Genomic DNA, 18,705 nt, shown 5'->3' with positions numbered 1-18,705 from the left:
ATCATTTATATAGATATTGCTGTTTTCGTCTATACTTCAGAATTCAAATTACAATACTGACTAAACATCATTAATGAAGCATTTATAACCTCACATTTTTCTAAGATGAATTTCTGCTTTGAATCCATACTTTGTCAGTGCACATTAATGTTTTCATGTGATCTTCAAATTTTCAATGAAGTTCACGCAGGTTTTCAGCATTTTAAGTCCTTTTTAAAATAACTATCTTTGAGACTTCCCTGGCGGTCCAGTGGTTAGGACTCTGTGCTTCCACTGCAGAGGGGCACAGGTTTGGTCCCCGGGTCAGGCAACTAAGATCTGGCATGATGTACAGTGCAGCAAAATAAAACTATCTTTAATTAAACAGTAACTTGGAATCATTTATAACATCTTTCTTTTTAACTGAACTCTTTAAAGACATCTATTTTTGGCTGTGCTGGGTCCTCGCTGCTGCACAGGCTTTTCTCTCGTTGTGGCGAGTTACTCTACCGTACACGGGCTTCTCGTTGTGGTAGCTTCTCTTGTTGCATAGCACAGACTCCAGGTGCATGGGCTTCAGTAGCTGTGGCGTGTGGGATCAGTGTTCACAGCTCCCGGGCTCTAGAGCATGGGCTCAACAGTTGTGGCACAGGGGCTTAGTTGCTCTGAGGCATGTAGGATCTTCCTGGATCAGGGATCGAACCCATGTCTCCTGCATTGGCAGGAGGATTCTTTACCACTGAGCCACCTAACTCATCTCCTGAAAAAACTCTTCTTTTGGACAGCAAATGCACTCTGGCATGTAAACAACCTCAGGAAGAAATCTCTACTTCTTCACCTAAAGCTGAACACAAAGACTGAAGCAGCTCCAATTTTACTTGAGTCAGCATTTTGAAAACATCACTTCACATGGATCCAGAGCAGCAGGGACCCCTCCGGGAGCCGCTCTGCAAGTCTGACAGTATATTCCCTGCACCCCGGAGTTCCCAGAAGGAACAGAGCCCACACTGTCAGCTCCACTCTCAGCAGGCTCTCTTACAGGAAGCCTCCAATGCTTCATTCATTTGTCTTCATTTATGAATTCCAATACATCATTCCCAGTAGCTGGTTTTGATGCTTCTTCCTAATGTATATAATGTTCTTCCAGGAAGTTGTCTTATGGAAGTCCAATTAGTGCAACTAGCTGAGTAAAATGACCAATACCTACATATTGATCAATTTTTTGCAATGAAAACTCCAGTTTTAGTAATCTTCTAGGATACCTGTTCATCCCTGTATCATCTGATGTGGTATCAGATCATCTGGAATATTTCTCTTCCATTTGTTAAACAATGTTGTTATGTACAGTGGAACCCCCATAAGACTGAGCTGATTTTTCAGCAGAAGCTGCAGGCCAGAGAGAGTGGCACAATACTTTCCAAGTGCTAAAAGGAAAAAAAAGACTTCCAATCAAGAGTATTCCACCCAGCAAGGTTATTATTCAGAATTAAAGGAGAGAGAAACCATTTCCAAACAATAGATAAAGGCCTTTACCACCACTGAACCAGCCTTATAAGAAAGGTTAAATGGACTTCTTTAAGCTAAAAAGAAAAAGCCCTAACTAGCAACAAGAAAGCATAGCAGAGTCAAAATCTGACTGATAAAGGCAACATAGATATTGCCCCACCACCTACAGAGTTAGTAACACGGTTAAAAGACAAAAGTAGTACAGTTAAGTAGAGCATAATAGCCCAAAGGATATAAAAAAATAAAATATGTAAAACTTCACATCGAAAGTAAAATGTAGGAGGAGGGAGTAAAAACACATAATTCTTAGAATACATGTAAACTTAAATTGCTATCAACTTAAAACAGACTGGTATAGATCTGTATAGATCTATGTATAGATATCTACATAGATCTATATATATACATAGGCTGTCATATAATGAAACTTGTGATAACCACACAGCAAAAACCTACACAAAAGATGAGAAAGACATCTAAATGTAACACCACAGAAGGTCATCAAACCACAAGGGAAGAGAGAAAAAAGGAAAAGAGAGGAACTACAACAAGCAATTAACAAGAAAGCAATAAGTACATATCTATCAATAATTACTTTAAATGTAAACAGACTAAATTCTCCAATAAAAAAACAGAATGGATGAAAAAACAAGACTAATCCATATGCTGCCTATAAAAGACTCACTTAGATAGTAGGACACAAACTGAAAGTGATGGGATGGAAAAGACAGTCCCTGCAAATGAAAACAAAAAGAAATCTGGGGTGGCTATACTTATATTACACAAAATAGACTAAAACAAAAACTGGAATAAAAGACAAAGAAGGGCATTACATAATGATAAAGGGATCAATCCAACAAGAAGATATAACATGTGTAAGCATTTATGCACCCAGGAGAGAGACACCTAAATAAATAAGGCAAATATTAACAGACCTAAGGGAGAAACTGACAGCAATACAGCACTAGTTGGGGACTTTGAGACCTCACTTACATTAATGGATAGAACACCGAGGCAGAAAATCAATAATGAAGCATCAGCCTTAAACCACACATATATACAACACGTTCCATCCCAAAGTAGCAGAATACATATTCTCAAGTGCACAAGGAACATTCTCCAAGAAAACAAGTTTCAATAAATTTAAGAAGACTGAAATCATATCAAACATTTTTCCCAACCCCGTTAGTATGAAACTGGAAATCAATTACCAAAAAACAAACAAACTAGAAAAACCACAAATTATATGGAGGTTAAACAACCAGTAGGTCAAGAAAGAAATCAAGGAGAAAATTTTAAAAATACCTTGAGACAAATGAAAATGAAAATAAAACATTTCAAAATCTACAGGATACAGCAAAAGCAGTTCTAATGGAAATTAATAGCAATAAATGAAATAGAGATTTAAAAGACACTAGACAAAGTCAATAAAACGAAGACCTGTTTCTTTGAGAAAATCAACAAAATTGACAAACCTTTACCTAGTCTTACCAAGAAAAAGAGAGCTCAAAGTCAGAAATGAAAGAGACATTACAACTGATATCACAGACAAAAGATCAGAGAAACTCATATGAACAATTATACAACAAAATGAATAACCTAGAGGAAAAGGGTAAATTCCTAGAAACATACAGTCTTCTAAGACTGGATCATGAACAAACAGAAAATCTCAACAGATCAACAGTACATGATGCATGGCAAAAACCATCACAATATTGTAAAGAAATTATCCTCCACTAAAATAATTTAAAAAGAAAAGAATATTGAGTCAGCAATTGATGTTGAAGCTGAAGCGCCAATACTTTGGCAACCTGCTGGGAAGAGCCAATTCATTGGAAAAGACCCTGATGCTGGGAAAGATTGAGGGCAGGAGGAGAAGGGGACAACAGAGGATGAGGTGGTTGGATGGCACCACTGACTTGAGGGACATGAGTCTGAGCAAACTCCAGGAGATAATGAAGAACAGGGAAGCCTGGCGTGCTGCAGTCCACGGGGTCACAAAGAATCAGACACGACTGAGTGACTCAACAACAACAACAAACAAAACCCTAGGACCAGACGATTTCACTAGTGAATTCTACCAACATTCAAGATTTAATACCTAATATTCTCAAACTCGAAAAAAACTGAAGAGAGAATACTTCAAAAGTGGTTTTAAAAGGCCTGAATTACCCACATATCAAAACAAAACAAGGATACCATAAAAAAAAAAAAAAAAAGAAAATTATAGGCCCATATCCCTAATGAAAAGAGATGTAAAAACCCCAAAGTATGAGCATATCTAATTCAGAAATATATTAAAAGGATTATATACCATGATCAAGTGGGATTTATTACAGCAATGTAAGGATGTATCAACACCCATAAATCAACATGATCCAACCCACCACATTAACAAAATCAAGGATAAAAATTGTATGATTGTCTCAATAGATGCAGAAAAAGCATTTGACAAAATTCAGTATACATTTATGATAAAAATTCTCAAAGTGGTTATTTAGGAAATGTTCAGTTCAGTTGCTCAGTTGTGTCTGACTCTTTGTAACCCCATGGACTGCAGCACACCAGGCTTCCCTGTCCCTCACCAACTTTCGGAGCTTACTCAAACTCATGTCCATTGAGTCAGTGATGCCATCCAACCATCTCATCCTCTGTCGTCACCTTCTCCTCCTGCCTTCAGCATCAGGGTCTTTTCCAATGAGTCAGCTCTTCGTAGCAAGTGGCCAAAGTATTGGAGTTTCAGCTTCAGCATCAGTCCTTCCAGTGAACATTCAGGGTTGATTTCCTTTAGGATTGACTGGTTTGATCTCCCTGAAGTCCAAGGGACTCTCAAGAGTCTTCTCCAACAGCACAGTTCAAAAGCATCAATTCTTCAGTGCTCAGCTTTCTTTAGAGTCCAACTTTCACAGCCATACATGACTACTGGAAAAACCAAAGCTTTGACTAGACGGACCTTTGTTGGCAAAGTAATGCCTCTGCTTTTTAATATACTGTCTAGGTTGGTCATAACTTTTCTTCCAAGAAGCAAGTGTCTTTTAATTTCATGGCTGCAGTCACCATCTGCAGTGATTTTGGAAATGTACCTCAATGTAATAAAGGCCATATGACAAATACAGCTAACATCATACTCAATGGTGAAAAGCTAAAAGCCATTTCCTCTAAGATCAGGAACGAAACAAGGATGCCTACTTTTGCCCACTTTCATTCAACATATTACTGGAAGTGTTTGCCAGACAGCTGGGCAGGAACCAGAACTAAAAGGCACCCATAGTGGGAAGGAAGGAGTAAAACTGTTACCATCTACAGATGACGTGATGCCATATGTAGAAAATCTTAAGTGAAAGTGACAATCGTTCAGTCATGTCCGACTCTCTGCAACCCCACAGACTATACAGTCCATGGAATTCTCGTGGGTAGCCTTTCCCTTCTCCAGGGGGTCTGCCCAACCCAGGGATCAAACCCAGGTCTCCCGCATTGCAGGTGGATTCTTTACCAGCTGAGCCACAAGGAAAGCAGATGACAGGATACCATATGTAGAAAACCTTAAAGGTTCCACAAAAAAACTGGTGTATATGAACTCAGCAAAGTTGCACACATGCATACATACACACAATAGACTACTACTCAGCCAGAAAAAGGAAGAAAATCTTATCATTTGCAACAATATAGATGGACCTTGAGGGTATTATACTAAGCAAAATAAGTCAGAGAAAGACAAATATTATACAATTTAGTCATATGTGCAATCTAAAAAATGAAACAAACAAATGAAACTCCTTGATACAGAGATCAGATGGTTATCAGAGGAGAAAGCAGTTGAGAGGTGGGCAAAACAGGTGAAGGAGGTCAATTTTATGGTGACAAATGGTAGCGAGATTTACTGTGGTGATCACTTTCTAGTGTATACAAAGACTGAACTATTATGTTTTACACCTGAAACTAAATACAATATTATATACCAGTTTTCCCTCAATGGAAAAACAAAACAAAACAGTAAGCTACAATAACCATCTATTGAGGCAACCAGGGTTTGTTTTCCCCCACATCCCACAGGCTGGTGATTCTCAAAGTGTGGACCTCAGACCTAGTCAATCAAAATGGGTAGGCCAGGAATCCTGTGTTACAACAGGCTGCCCAAACGATTCTGATGCACCCTCGGGTTTGGGCACCCCTGCCACAGACCACAGAATACGGTACATCAAACCTGTCATCAGCCACTCCAAAGCAGAAATGTCTACTGCCTCAAGTTTGAATATGTTTAAAAAGAGAAGAACCTCAAGGTCATGCTCAAAGTTGGTCCAGGCCACAGCACAACAGGCACAATTCGAATTTTCTACTTAGACTTTCTTACCTGGAGGGATATGCAGCCGATATAACAGTTTAATCTTCTCATTCATTTCTCCATTATACATAATATCTGCAAAATTAAAGGGGAGAGAGAGACTGAGCAGAGGCAAACGGGTCAAATCCAGGTGTCCGGGCGCAGAGTCAGCGCAGAGAGGACGCAGTGAGGCCGGTGTTTGTGACCTGACACTTCACCTCCCACCTCTCCAGACACAGTGTGTGTGAAAAGAAAACGGGAAAAGAGCCGCAAGATAACCTTGGGAATCTCGTCTGGCCTCATAGCTTCAGAAAGATTTTAATTTTAGCTGCAAGAGTTAGAAATGTGGGTAGTGGGAGGGACAAATGAGGAGGCTAGGATTAACATACACACCACTATGTATAAAATAAACAACCAGCAAGGACCTATTGTATATCACAAGGAACTATAATCAATATTGGGTAATAATCTATAAGGGAAAAGAATCTGAAAAAATATATATATACACACACAAGCACATATATGACTTGTACAACTGAATCTCTGTGCTGTGTATCTGAAATGTATACAATATTATAAATCAACTACACGTCAATTAAAGATTTTTTTTTTTTTTAATGAGTTAGGAAGGTGTCTCCTAACAACCCACCACCACACCTGGGTGCCCAGAAGCACATGGTCAATGACCTTTAATGTTGAGAGCCTGGGCTCCCCTCCCCACCGTCCCCTTAGGGCTCATGAGAGGAGCCTGCAGAGGGCTTTTTACAGTCCCACAATCACACTGGGCGAGTCACAGATCTATTTCATTGAGTGGATGTGCCTGCTTCACCATCCCTTTGTCTTGTGTTCACAGACACATGTCCCGTATGAACTACTGCAGAAAAGACCCACAGAGTCATACCGAGGCAGCTCACAAATGCTTTGAATTCGATAAGGTGGTCCATGTTTTCGTCCAGAAGCCTAAAAGTCCTTTCGGCAAGGATTTCCGTGTGGGCCCCACAGGTCCACGGCGAGACGAGCTGGAATAGGCGTGCAAACTGCTGGGCGTCTATGCGGTACTGCTCTGCGTAGGGCCTGCTGGGGTCGTGGCGTGGGGCCATGGGCCGGGGCTGCTCCCAGTAGCAGCTCATCATGTGTTCTCTCTACCAGGAAGGAGAGGGGCCTGTAAGGGGCGGTGGCTCCCCAGGGAGGCCACACACGTGAAGGAAGGCCAAAGCCAATCAGGCCTTCTCTCCTCACTTGCTTTGCAAAATTCTTAAGTAGCAAATAAGCAACATTAAAACACAAAAAATGAAAAAACTAACGGTGTCATCGCTCCCAACAAGACATGTAAAAGTTTCCGCTTATTACCCTGTAGTCCTTGCCTACATGAATATGTAATTTTGACATTTTTTAAATTAAGTTTTCTTTTTTTCACTGTAATTAAATATACTTAATCAAATTTACCATTTTAATAATTAAAAAAAATTTTTTTTCTATGTTTTGGGGTCATGTGGCATGCGGGATCTTAGTTCCCTGACCATGGATTTAACCCATGCCTCCTGCAGCGGAAGCACGGTGTCTTAATCACTGGGAAGAACCCATTTTTGCAATTTTGAAATGTACAGCTCAGCTATCATCGTTTTAATGAAAGAAGTGATACAATTTTTATTCTGATATTTTAGCTTAAAATCATATTATTCAAAAGTTAAAAACTACTAGATAAATCTATAGGCTACAGAAGAAATTAGCAATGCTGGTTACCTGTGGGGATGGAAGACAGGGGCAGGCACCCAGATCAAGAAGCAAGCCTGTTTACTACATGCCTTTTTTATATTGTCTGAATTTTTAACCACATGACTATATTAACAAGTCAAAAATTTTAAATGAAAAAAAAAAAGGACCATTTGAAGTCTTGGGCATAGACTGAAAACTAAAGCAATCAACACTGGCCCCATCACTGATCACTGAGGACCAGTTAGGCTCTTTAGAATGTATCTTTTACACCTGTACTAAATCATCTCTGGGGATATTTTGGCTCACTGACTTGGAATCCTTTCACAACGTCAGTGCCCTCTGCCCATAAGGATGGCAGAGAAACAAGTACAGATGCCCTAATATCCAAATGCCTATGCTCAGATGGAGACCAAAATGCCATTTATAACTTTACTGCATATTACCAGCAGCCAAGGTCCTCAACAAGCCTTTGCAGAATGATGAGAAGTACTGTAAGAACTTTTAAGTGTAAAATGAAGGTCTCGTAAATTCCCATTTCTCAAAACCCAAGACACACTGTGAATCTGCATGTATATTTTTGTCATCCTGTCATGCTAGCTAGAGGCCCTGGGAATCCTATCCAGAAGAACACAGTTATATAAGTTAAAGACGAGTGCAACCAATTTACACAGAATCCTAGAAGCCAATACAAAAATCAGCAAAGGATATGAAGAGATGATACAAGAAAGTAGACAATTAGCCAATAAACTTACAAAAGGGTATGCAACCTCACTAATGAATACGCAAATTTAAGTTAAAATGAAATGCAATTTTCTGGGACTTCACTAGTGGTACAGTGGCTAAGATGCCAGTACTCCCAACACAGGGGGCTCAGGTTCAATCCCTGGTCAGGGAACCAGATCCCACATATTGCAGCAAGAGTTCGCATGCCACAACTAAAGATCCCGCATGCCTCAATGAACACTGAAAATTCCACGTGCCGCAGCTAAGACCCAGTGCAATCAAATAAATAAGTATTTTTTAAAAAAAGAAATGCAATTTTCTACAAGGCTAGCAAAATTTTTAAATATCCATAATATTAAGTGATAGTTGAGTGTGAAACATTAGGAAATGAACACTTTTAGACATCATCAGTGGAACTGAAATTTGAAAGATCTGGAACACTTTAGCAACAGTGACTGGAATTTGGTTTGCGCATCCCTAAGGAACCCATCCCACAGAAACAGCAGCACAGGTGTCTGGGGGAAGGCTCGAGGATGCTCTGCACAGCACTGCTTATAAAGCAGGAAAACTGGAGACAAGACAGATGTCCTTCAGCAGGGGACAGGTGAATGAAGTGTGCTTCAGCCCTACAATCAGATTCTGCTGTCACTGAAAAAGAATGAGAAGAGATCTGCAGATGCTGACTCGAGAAGAACGTCCACGGTAAAAACTGCAGGGACTTCTCTGGAGATCCAGTGGTCAAGACTCCATGCTTCCAATGCAGGCAGCACAGGGTCGATCTCTGGTCAGGGAAATAAGATTCCATATGCTACATGGTGTGGCCATGAAATTTTAGAAACTGCAGACCACTGTGTGTAGCACAGTCTCATTTCTATGTGGGAAAAAAAGTAAGAGTGCATTGCTTGTGTGTGTGTCTACAGAGGGATACAATAAAAAGGGAAAGAAACCAGGAATGAGATTCACCATATACTGTTAACAGTAATTACTGTGCAAAGTAGGCTACAGGATCGGACGGGATAAGACCCTTTAAATTTTGCTTAGTTATTTTTCTTTTTAAATAGTGAGTGTAGGTATTACTCTATATATTATATATATATTTTTATATATATATTTTGTATATTTTTGTTTCAGTTTGTGTTTTTAAATTAAGTTTCAAAAATAAAAGTATTAACCAGAACACAGAATCAGGCAAAATAATATTAAACAAACCAAATGCTCTCCAGGGCCTGATAATCCAGAAGTGAATAAATTTAGCTGAACATTAACAACAGCCGGTGAATCTCATTCCTGATTTCCTTCCCTTTTTACTGTATCCCTCTGTGGACACACACAGGAGCAATGCGAGTGTGAGACAGACAGCTAGCGGGAAGCTGCCACATGGCACAGAGAGCCCAGCTCAGTGCCCTGTGATGACCAAGGGGGTGGAGGGGAGGGGACGGTGTGCACACACAGCTGGTGCACACTGGTACACAGCGGAAACTAACGGAGGGGTGGGAGGAGGGGGCAGTGTGTACACACAGCTGGTGCACACTGGTACACAGCGGAAACTAACAGAGGGGTGGGGGAGGGGGCCGTGTGCACACACAGCTGGTACACACTTGTACACAGCGGAAACTAACGGAGGGGTGGGGGGAGGGGGCCGTGTGCACAGACAGCTGGTGCACACTGGTATACAGCGGAAATTAACAACATAAAACAAACTCCAAATCTTTTAAAAAGTACACTTCTGGAATATATTAACACAAGGCACTGTTTCAAGTCCCAGGTGTGTCCCAGAGTAGCCCCTGACACCAAGTGTATGTTATATTGTTCCCGTCTCACTTGGAGACAGAAGACTGATAAAATTGTCCTCAGTTTCAGAGAATAAGGGACAGATGTCACAAACATGGATTTATATAATCTAAAACACTGCTTTATAAATCTGGATGGGCCTTGAGGGCATTATGGTAAATGAAATAAGTCAGAGAAAGACAAAAACTATATGCTCTTGTACGTGGAATCTAAAACAATATAACAAATCATTCCAGTCATACAGAAGGATCAGATTCGTGGTTTTACCAGAGGCAGGAGCTGGGGGTGGGTTGTAGAATAAGATCGTGGGGATCAAAAGGTAGAGATTTCCAGTTAAAAGACAAATGAGTCGTGGGGATGTATGTATACCATGATGACTATACTTAGCACTGCTGTATGGTATATTCCAAAGTTGCTAAGAGAGCAGGTCCTAAAATTTCTCATCACAAGAAAAAAACCATTTTTGTTGTTTTGGGTTTTTTGTTTTTTTGTTTCTATATGATTATACAGTGGAAGTGACAAATAGACTCAAGGGATCAAATCTGATACAGTGCCTGAATAAATATGGACATACGTATTTTAACTGTATAGGAGACAGTGATCAAAACCATCCCCAAGAAAAAGAATGCAAAAAGGCAAAATGGCTATCTGAGGAGGCCTTACAAATAGCTGTGAAAACAAACGAAGTGAAAAGTAAAGGAGAAAAGGAAAGATATACCCATCTGAATGCAGAGTTCCAAAGAATAGTAAGCAGAGGTAAGAAAGTCTTCCTAAGTGAACAACACAAAGAAATAGAAGAAAGCAATAGAATGGAAAAGACTAGAGATCTCCTCAAGAAAATCAGAAATACCAAGGGAGCATTTCATGCAAAGATGGGCACAATAAAGGACAGAAATGATATGGACCTAACAGAAGCAGAAGATATTAAGAATAGGCAGTAAGAATACACAGAAGAACTATACAAAAAAGATCTTCATGACCCAGATAATTAGAATGGTGTGATCACTCACCTAGAACCAGACATCCTGGAATGCAAAGTCAAGTAGGCCTTAGGAAGCACCACTATGAAAAAAGCTAGTAGAGGAGATGGAATTCCAGCTGAACTATTTCAAATCCTAAAAGATGATACTGTGAAAGTGCTGCACTCAATATGCCAGCAAATTTGGAAAACTCAGCAGTGGCCACAGGACTGGGAAAGGTCAGTTTTCATTCCAGTGCCAAAGAAGGGCAATTCCAAAGAATGCTCAAACTACTGCACAACTGCACTCATCTCACACGCTAGTAAAGTAATGCTCAAAATTCTCCAAGGAAGGCTTCAACAATATGTGAATTGAGAACTTCCAGATGGTCAAGCTGGATTTAGAAAAGGCAGAGGAACCAGAGATCAAACTGCCAACATCCACTGGATCATAGAAAAGGCAAGAGAATTCCAGGAAAGCATCTACTTCTGCTTCATTGACTATGCCAAAGCCTTTCTTTGACTGTGTGGATCACAACAAACTGGGAAATTCTTAAAGAGATGGGAATATCAGACCACCTTACCTGCCTCCTGAGAAATCTGTATGCAGGTCAAAAAGCAACAGTTAGAACTGGACATGGAACAACAGACTGGTTCAAAATTGGGAAAGGAGAATGACAAGGTCGTACATTGTCACCCTGCTTATTTAACTTATATGCAGAGTACATCATGACAAATGCTGGGCTGGAAGAAGCACAAGCTGGAATCAAGTTTGCTGAGAGAGTTATCAATAACCTCAGATATGCATATGACACCACCCTTATGGAAGAATGCAAAGAGGAACTCTTGATGAAGGTGAAAGAAGAGAGTGAAAAAGTTGGCTTTAAACTCAACATTCAAAAACTAAGATCAGGGCATCCAGGCCCATCACTTCATGACAAATAGACGAGCAAACAATGGAAACAGTGAGAGACTTTATTTCTGGGGCTCCAAAATCACTGCAGATGGTGACTACAGCCATGAAATTAAAAGACGCTTGCTCCTTGGAAGAAAAGCTATGACAAACTTAGACAGCATATTAAAAAGCAGAGATATTACTTTGCCAACAAAGGTCTGCATAGTCATAGCTATGGTTTTTCTAGTAGTCATGTATACATGTGAGAACTGGACCATAAAGAAGGTTGAGTGCCTAAGAATTGATGCTTTTGAACTGTGTTCTTGGAGAAGACTCTTGAGAGTCCTGTGGACTGCAAAGGAGATCAAACCAGTCAATCCTAAAGGAAATCAGTCCTGAATATTCATTGGAAGGACTGATGTTGAAGCTGAAGCTCCAATACTTTGGCCATCTGATGCAAAGAGCCGACTCATTAGAAAAGATCCTGATGCTGGGAAAGATTGAAAGCAGGAGGAGAAGGGAATGACAGAGATGGATGAGATGGTTGGAAAGCATCACCAACTCAATGGACGTGAGTTTGACCAAGATGTGGCAGATGGTGAAGGACAGGGAAGTTTGGCGTGCCACAGTCCACGGGGTTGCAAAGAGTTGGACACAACTGAGCAGCTGAATAACAAATGACATGATGGATGTTAACCTACTGTGAATCATTTTGCAATTAATGTAATTCACTATGCTGTACACACTCAGTGCTGTAGGTCAGTTATATCTCAATGAAACAGAGGGGAAAAAAAGAACTGTATTCAGGCAAAAAAGAAAGATGACTTTAAATTCAGAATAAAAATGGATTTCACTAAGTACACACTGTTCATCTTTAATAGGAAAGAGTCTGTAAAAGAGACAGTCAGAGAAGACTGTTGTTAACACAGAGAACAGTCACACCTGTTCATCCCAGGCTTAGGAAAGGATGCAGTGAAGTTAAGGCACAGACTCTTTAATCCTTAATGAGAACCTATCACATATTTACTCAACAATGTACGGTTATCTCTGTGTGACCCTTTCCCTGGGAAAATGAACCTCTGGCTCAAAAGACAAGAGACACATTCAAAATCCAGCTGGGGAACCTTATACCTTGCAATGACCCAGAGGGATGGGATGGGGAGGGAGGGGGGAGGGGGTTCAGGATGGGGAACACGTGTACACCCGTGGCTGATTCAGGTCAGTGTACGGCAAAACCACTACAATGCTGTAAAGGAATCAGCCTCCAATTAAAACAAAAACACAAGCATTGAGATATACGAAGTCAGAATGGATGTATGTATATGTATGGTTGAGTCACTCTGCTGTCCACCTGAAGCTACAATATTGTTAATCAGCTATAAAAATAAAAAGTTAAAGAAAAAGAGTACTCCCTAATAAACATCTGGAACACCAAAACTAATTAATTAATTAAATATATGAGGTCAGACTACAAAAGCCAAGGAAATTCAGAGAAGGTCGGGAGCAAGAGCTGAGGTGGGGGGACAGTCTGAGGGTTGTTCTGCGGGGCGTGAGGACGACCCTGGTGCACGCAGGAGGCGCCTCAGGCTGTAGCACAGAACGAGACACCACGCCTGCGATGCTGTTTCGCTGAAATTGTTATCTTGAAACTGGCATTGTATTCACAGTTAACATTTGCAGTTAGCCCTCCACAAACGAAGGGCCTGCAGAGCTAACAACAAATATGAAAATAAATCTCACCCACATTGTTCACAGAAAAGATAGAAATAGGAAACAGGAAATAAATAGCTGTCTGTCTTCTTTAAATACTCGTGTATAAAAGTTTAATGATATGGTTAGTACTTAATGCAGTTTCTTTTCATGATGAATTTAAAGCAATCTTTTAAGTTATATAAATTCAGATGTCTGATGTGTCTTATTCTTCCAAATTAAGAACAGTCAGCCCTAAAGAAATTAGACTCTTCATGCTAAATATCACCTCGGTTTACCTGCTTTTGTGTTTCTAGTATTCCCTGTTTTAGCTCCTTGACAAAGAGAGGTGGGGGCATGGGACACCAAGTCACCTCTGACTCTGTATTTTCTCTTCATGCAACAGAGAAAACTACAAAACTTGAAAACCAGTGATGTTTACAGGAGTCCTCATCACACACCCTGCTGACGGGGGGTGAGGAGTGCCAGCAATTGACTGAGCCAGCCTCATGTGTCAGTGACCGCAGCAGGCAGTGACAAGACAGCTACATGAGGGTCAGACCAGCTCTGTGGCTGCACTCAGAAGGACCTACACGCCGCCTGGGACTATTTCAAGTACCCAGCAATTCAAGTTCAGAAGCACCGAGGGCTCAGAGTCCCCACCAGGAGAGCTGCAGTGGCCGGGCTCCTCTGGGTCTGCCGCTGCTCTGCTGGCCTGCGCTCCGCTCCGCTCCCCTTCACTGCAGAAGCGGTCAGGAGTGGGTCCATGGTCTGCCTCTTCCCCATGTCTATTGACTGTTTCAAGCAAGAAAATTTCTAGGAAGGCACTTGAAAATGGTCTTTGCAGGATGATGTAAGTAGCAAGAGCTGGGAATCCACCTAAATACCCAAATATTCAAAATATGGTTTACTGTATTAAGTATTGGGGCTTCCCTAGTGGCTCAGATGGTAAAGAATCTGCCTGCAATGGGGGAGACCCAGGTTTGATCCCTGGGTCTGGAAGATCTCCTGGAAAAGGGAATGGCCACCAACTATTAAGCATTACCAACAGGACAAGTTGTAAAATGATTTAAAAATAAGATCAAATGGCAACATGAAAAAGTTAATAATAGCATGAAGGAAAACAGAACATAAATAAGCATCCAGACCAGCCCCACAAACAGAAAAATATGTATACACGTCTTGTAGGTGGTGTTATGAGTAAAACGTACATGAGGTGATACAGGAAACTATATTCAATACCTTGTAATAACCTATAATGAAAAAAAATACATATATGTATAACTGAATCACTGTGCTATACACCAGAATCAAAGACAACATTTTAAATCAACTATACTTCAATTTAAAAACATAACAGGAAAAAAAAAGGATACCAGGAGACAGTTTAGTAAGAATCACTGTTGTGTCCGTGGCTGACTGGGACTGTTGCTGGGCAGTGAAGGCTGCGTCCCCGTCACTGAGGGCCTCTCGGCCGAGCGCAGCAATGTTTATGCCCGGGCTCAGCAGGCACCGTCCAGCCAGAGCCGCTGGCAGCCGCTCTGCCAGAGCCCTCGCGGCCACTCAGCAGGCCCATGCTGACCCTTCCCCACCGCAGGTGGACAGCCGTGGCTGCAGCCTGACTCGGGGTCTGTCACTTCCTCACCCCTCAGTCTCCTACCTTGAATAAATCGTAGAGTTCCTCCAGGTCTTCGGGAAGGACGGAGACCTCTGGGATAACGACCCGGAGCTCGAGGAAAGAACAAACAGGCATGCAGTGAATTCTCTGCCTGCCCTGGAGGATCAGGGGGCAAGAGGGCGCGTCCCGCTGCAGTGGACGCCAGGCGCCCAGATCACCCAGAGACGGCTTTCTGACGACTTTCTCAACCTTTCTTCATCCTCAACCTTTCTCATTCACACATCCAAGACTCAGGACAAGCGTCTAAATACTTGCAAAGGATCAAACACTAGCAAGGCTAGAGCTCGGGTGGCAAGTTCCTGCAGCATAACCACCAGCGCTATAGGCCTGGACTTCCCTGGTGGTCCAGAGGTTAAGAGTCAGCCTGCCCATGCTGGGGACAAAGGTTCGATCCCTGGTCTGGGAAGGTTCCCACAGGCCACAGAGCAGCTAAGCCCGCATGCCGCACCTACTGAAGCCCGTGCACCCTAGAGCCTATGCTCCACAACGAGAAGCCACCGCAATGAGAAGTCCTTGAACCACAACTGGAAAGGAACCCCCACTCACCACAGCTAGAGAAAAGCCCACGCAGCAATGCGGACCCAGCACAGCCAAAAATAAATGAATACATAAGTAAAATTTTAAAAAAATTATGTGTGCTCAGTCCTGTCCAACTCTTTGCAACCTCACAGACTGTAGCCTGCCAGGCTTCTCTGTCCATGGGGTTTTCCTGGCAAGAATAAATAAATATTGGAGTGGTTTGCCATTTCCTACGCCAGTAGTAGTGGCCCCTAAAAAACAAACAAACAAAAAAGACTGCAGGCCCTCGGCACCGGGCAACTTCTATATTGTCCGTTATTTAGCCCCACATGATGAGTGTTATTATCCTCATTTTACAACCAGGGAACAGAGGCTCACAGTAGTTAATTTGCTCACAGTCTGTCTGACTCTAAAACTAAATCCAGGCTGTTTCTCCACTAGCTCACTGCTGTCAACCTGTCGTTAGTTGCTCAGCTGTGTCTGACTCTTTGCCACCCCATGGACTGTAGCCCCCCGGACTCCTTTATCCATGGGATTTCCCAGGCAAGAATACTGGAGGGAGTTGCCTTTTCCTTTTCCAGGGCATCTTCCTGACCCAGCTATCGAACCAAGGTCCCCTGGATTGCAAGTAGAATCTTTACCATCTGAACCACTTAGTTGTTAATTTAATGCAAAAAAAAAAAAAAGCTGCTCCTCTCCTGTCAGGAGGCAGCAGGAGACCCAGGGCAGGTCAGCGCCTGGCCACCGAGAGTCGCGGCCCGGAGGCGGCGTCTACTCACCACGTTCTGCTTCGTGGTGTCCTCGTGGCCCTGGAGGACTCGGATCCTGTGCCTGCAGCGCATGTGCTCGATCTGAGCCACAGACTGGTCCCCGAATTTCTGCAGGGGAGGGGGGGATCACTCGCTCACAGAGTCCTCTCTGCATCCAGACAGCAAGCAAGCAGCAGCCCCGAACACCTCCCTGGAAGTTCACCTCCCAAGAGGCCTGGGGGTGGGGGCGGGTGGGCGGGATGGGGCCCAGGCACCTCGTAGGAGTCTCGGATCAGGTCTGCGATGTCGGTCACGGGACACGGCTCCTGGTCGTCAGAGAAGAAGGCGTGGTGGCTGCCAATCGGGGGTCCCGGGCTGTCCTCATTCTTGACGTGGTCCAGAAACCTGGGCACATGAGACACCAGGAAAGCACAGGGTTACCCTTCCCCCACCCTGGACACCTCGCAGCCCCCACCACCTTCACAGGGGCCCCCAGACGTGGGCAGCAACTCTCAAACCGGCTCCCCAGTCTCCAGTCACTGTGAGGAAGGCCAGGCCACTACAGCCACACTCGTTCTAGAGAAAAGGAGAAATGAGCGTGCAGACAGACATGGCGACCCTGGAACCACAGGAGGGTCTCCAAGGTCTCTGGCTCTCTCTGGCTTCCCTGCTGGCTCAGACGGCGAAGCAGCTGCCTGCAATGTGACAGACCCAGGTTTCAATCCTTGGGTTGGGAAGATCCCCTGGAGAAGGGAATGGTACCCGCTGCAGTATTCTTGTCTAGAGAATCCCATGGACAGAGGGGTCTGGAGGGCTACAGTCCACGGGGTCGCAAAGAGTCGGACACGACTAAGCAACTAACACTGTCACTTTTCTGACTTTCCAGTGATGTAAATACTGTGCGTCCACAGTATTCTGAACAGGAACTTGTCATTTATCAGCCAGCTCGCCCTCAGTTCCACATGTCCTCGGGCCAGCGGTCTTTGCCTTCACTGCCACACCCCAGCCCTATATGCACAAAACGTCCACATCCCCCAGCCGGCTTCCTGAGGCCCACGTTTCCCCGTGCCCCCCCGCCCTCCTTCCGTTCAAGGTGACCGAAGGTCCATCTAGACTTAGGCCACTTGAGCCTGTTCAGAGAAAGACACCAGTACCCTCACCTTCCGGCCTCTTGGTAGAGAGGAGCGAGGGAAGGTGGACAGGACGACAAGGTTGCCAGAAGGCTTGGCCCCAGGGCCCACAAGGTGGGAGAGTAGAGGGGAGCCCCACAGTGACCACCCAACCCGCCGCCTGGCTCCCTGCCTCACCTGCTGAGGACCATCAGGGCCTGGCTGTCATCCTTGCTGCTGCACAGGTCCTCGGCAGTGGCCTCCAGCACAGCCAGTCCCAGCTGGAAGATGGCCTTGATGCCGTCGTAGAAGAAGCAGTCGACCACGTTCACGGCACTCTCCAGGGGCATGATGCTGAGGAAGAGCGTGAGGAACCAGGACAGGGAGATGGACGCCAGGGCCGAGAGGTCGTGCATGTGCTCCGCCAGTTCAGGGAGCTGCTCCTTGATGAGCTCCTCGAAGACGGACTGGTCCACCTGGGCCCCTGGGGAAGGAGCCACGGAGACTGGCTGGGGAGGGGGTCACTCCCTCTCAGATTAGAACTGCTCTGAGAGACACAGAACCCTGACGCAGGACGGGAGCCCAGGAAAGGACTCACACTTGGTTCACTGACTTCTGATGTTTGGACTGATGTGATTCAATGGGGGAAGGACAGTATTTTCATCTGGCATTTTCAAACACAGTGCTCCTATCTACAACAGCTAGGACAGGGAAGCAACCTAGATGTCCATCGAAGTATGAATGGATAAAGAAGCTGTGGTACATGTATACAGTGGAATATTACTCAGCCATAAAAAGGAACACATTTGAGTCAGTCCTAATGAGGTGGGATGAGCCTAGAGTCTATTATACAGAGTAAGTCAGAAAGAGAAAAACAAATATTGTATATTAATGCATACATGTAGAATTTAGAAATATGGTACCGATGAGCCTGTCTGCAGGGCAGCAATGGAGACCCAGACACAGAGAACAGACTTGTGGACAGAGTGGGGGAAGGAGAGGAAGGCACGAATGGAGAGAGTAGCCCTGAAACATACACACTACCATATATAAACAGAGAGCAAGTGGGATC

At 43.5% G+C, this 18,705-nt stretch overlaps 1 protein-coding gene across 3 annotated transcripts in view; it reads right to left on the bottom strand.

Moving 5' to 3' along the window:
- Positions 1-18,705, bottom strand: part of TBC1D8 (TBC1 domain family member 8) — a 139,981-nt gene that overhangs the window by 11,637 nt on the left and 109,639 nt on the right. For all 3 annotated transcript variants that reach the window (XM_061155911.1, XM_061155912.1, XM_061155913.1), the window contains 6 exons: positions 17,832-18,117; positions 16,800-16,929; positions 16,555-16,653; positions 15,239-15,307; positions 6,708-6,948; positions 5,837-5,902 (listed from right to left, as the gene is read on the bottom strand). In XM_061155911.1, the coding sequence (XP_061011894.1) occupies positions 5,837-5,902; positions 6,708-6,948; positions 15,239-15,307; positions 16,555-16,653; positions 16,800-16,929; positions 17,832-18,117 (891 nt within the window). The remainder of the gene's footprint in view (positions 1-5,836; positions 5,903-6,707; positions 6,949-15,238; positions 15,308-16,554; positions 16,654-16,799; positions 16,930-17,831; positions 18,118-18,705) is intronic.

Source organism: Dama dama, chromosome 11, assembly GCF_033118175.1.
Source record: "Dama dama isolate Ldn47 chromosome 11, ASM3311817v1, whole genome shotgun sequence".
Taxonomy (NCBI): domain Eukaryota; kingdom Metazoa; phylum Chordata; class Mammalia; order Artiodactyla; family Cervidae; genus Dama; species Dama dama.
The sequence above is the reverse complement of the archived record's forward strand: the minus strand, read 5'-3'. Positions and strand labels throughout refer to the sequence as shown.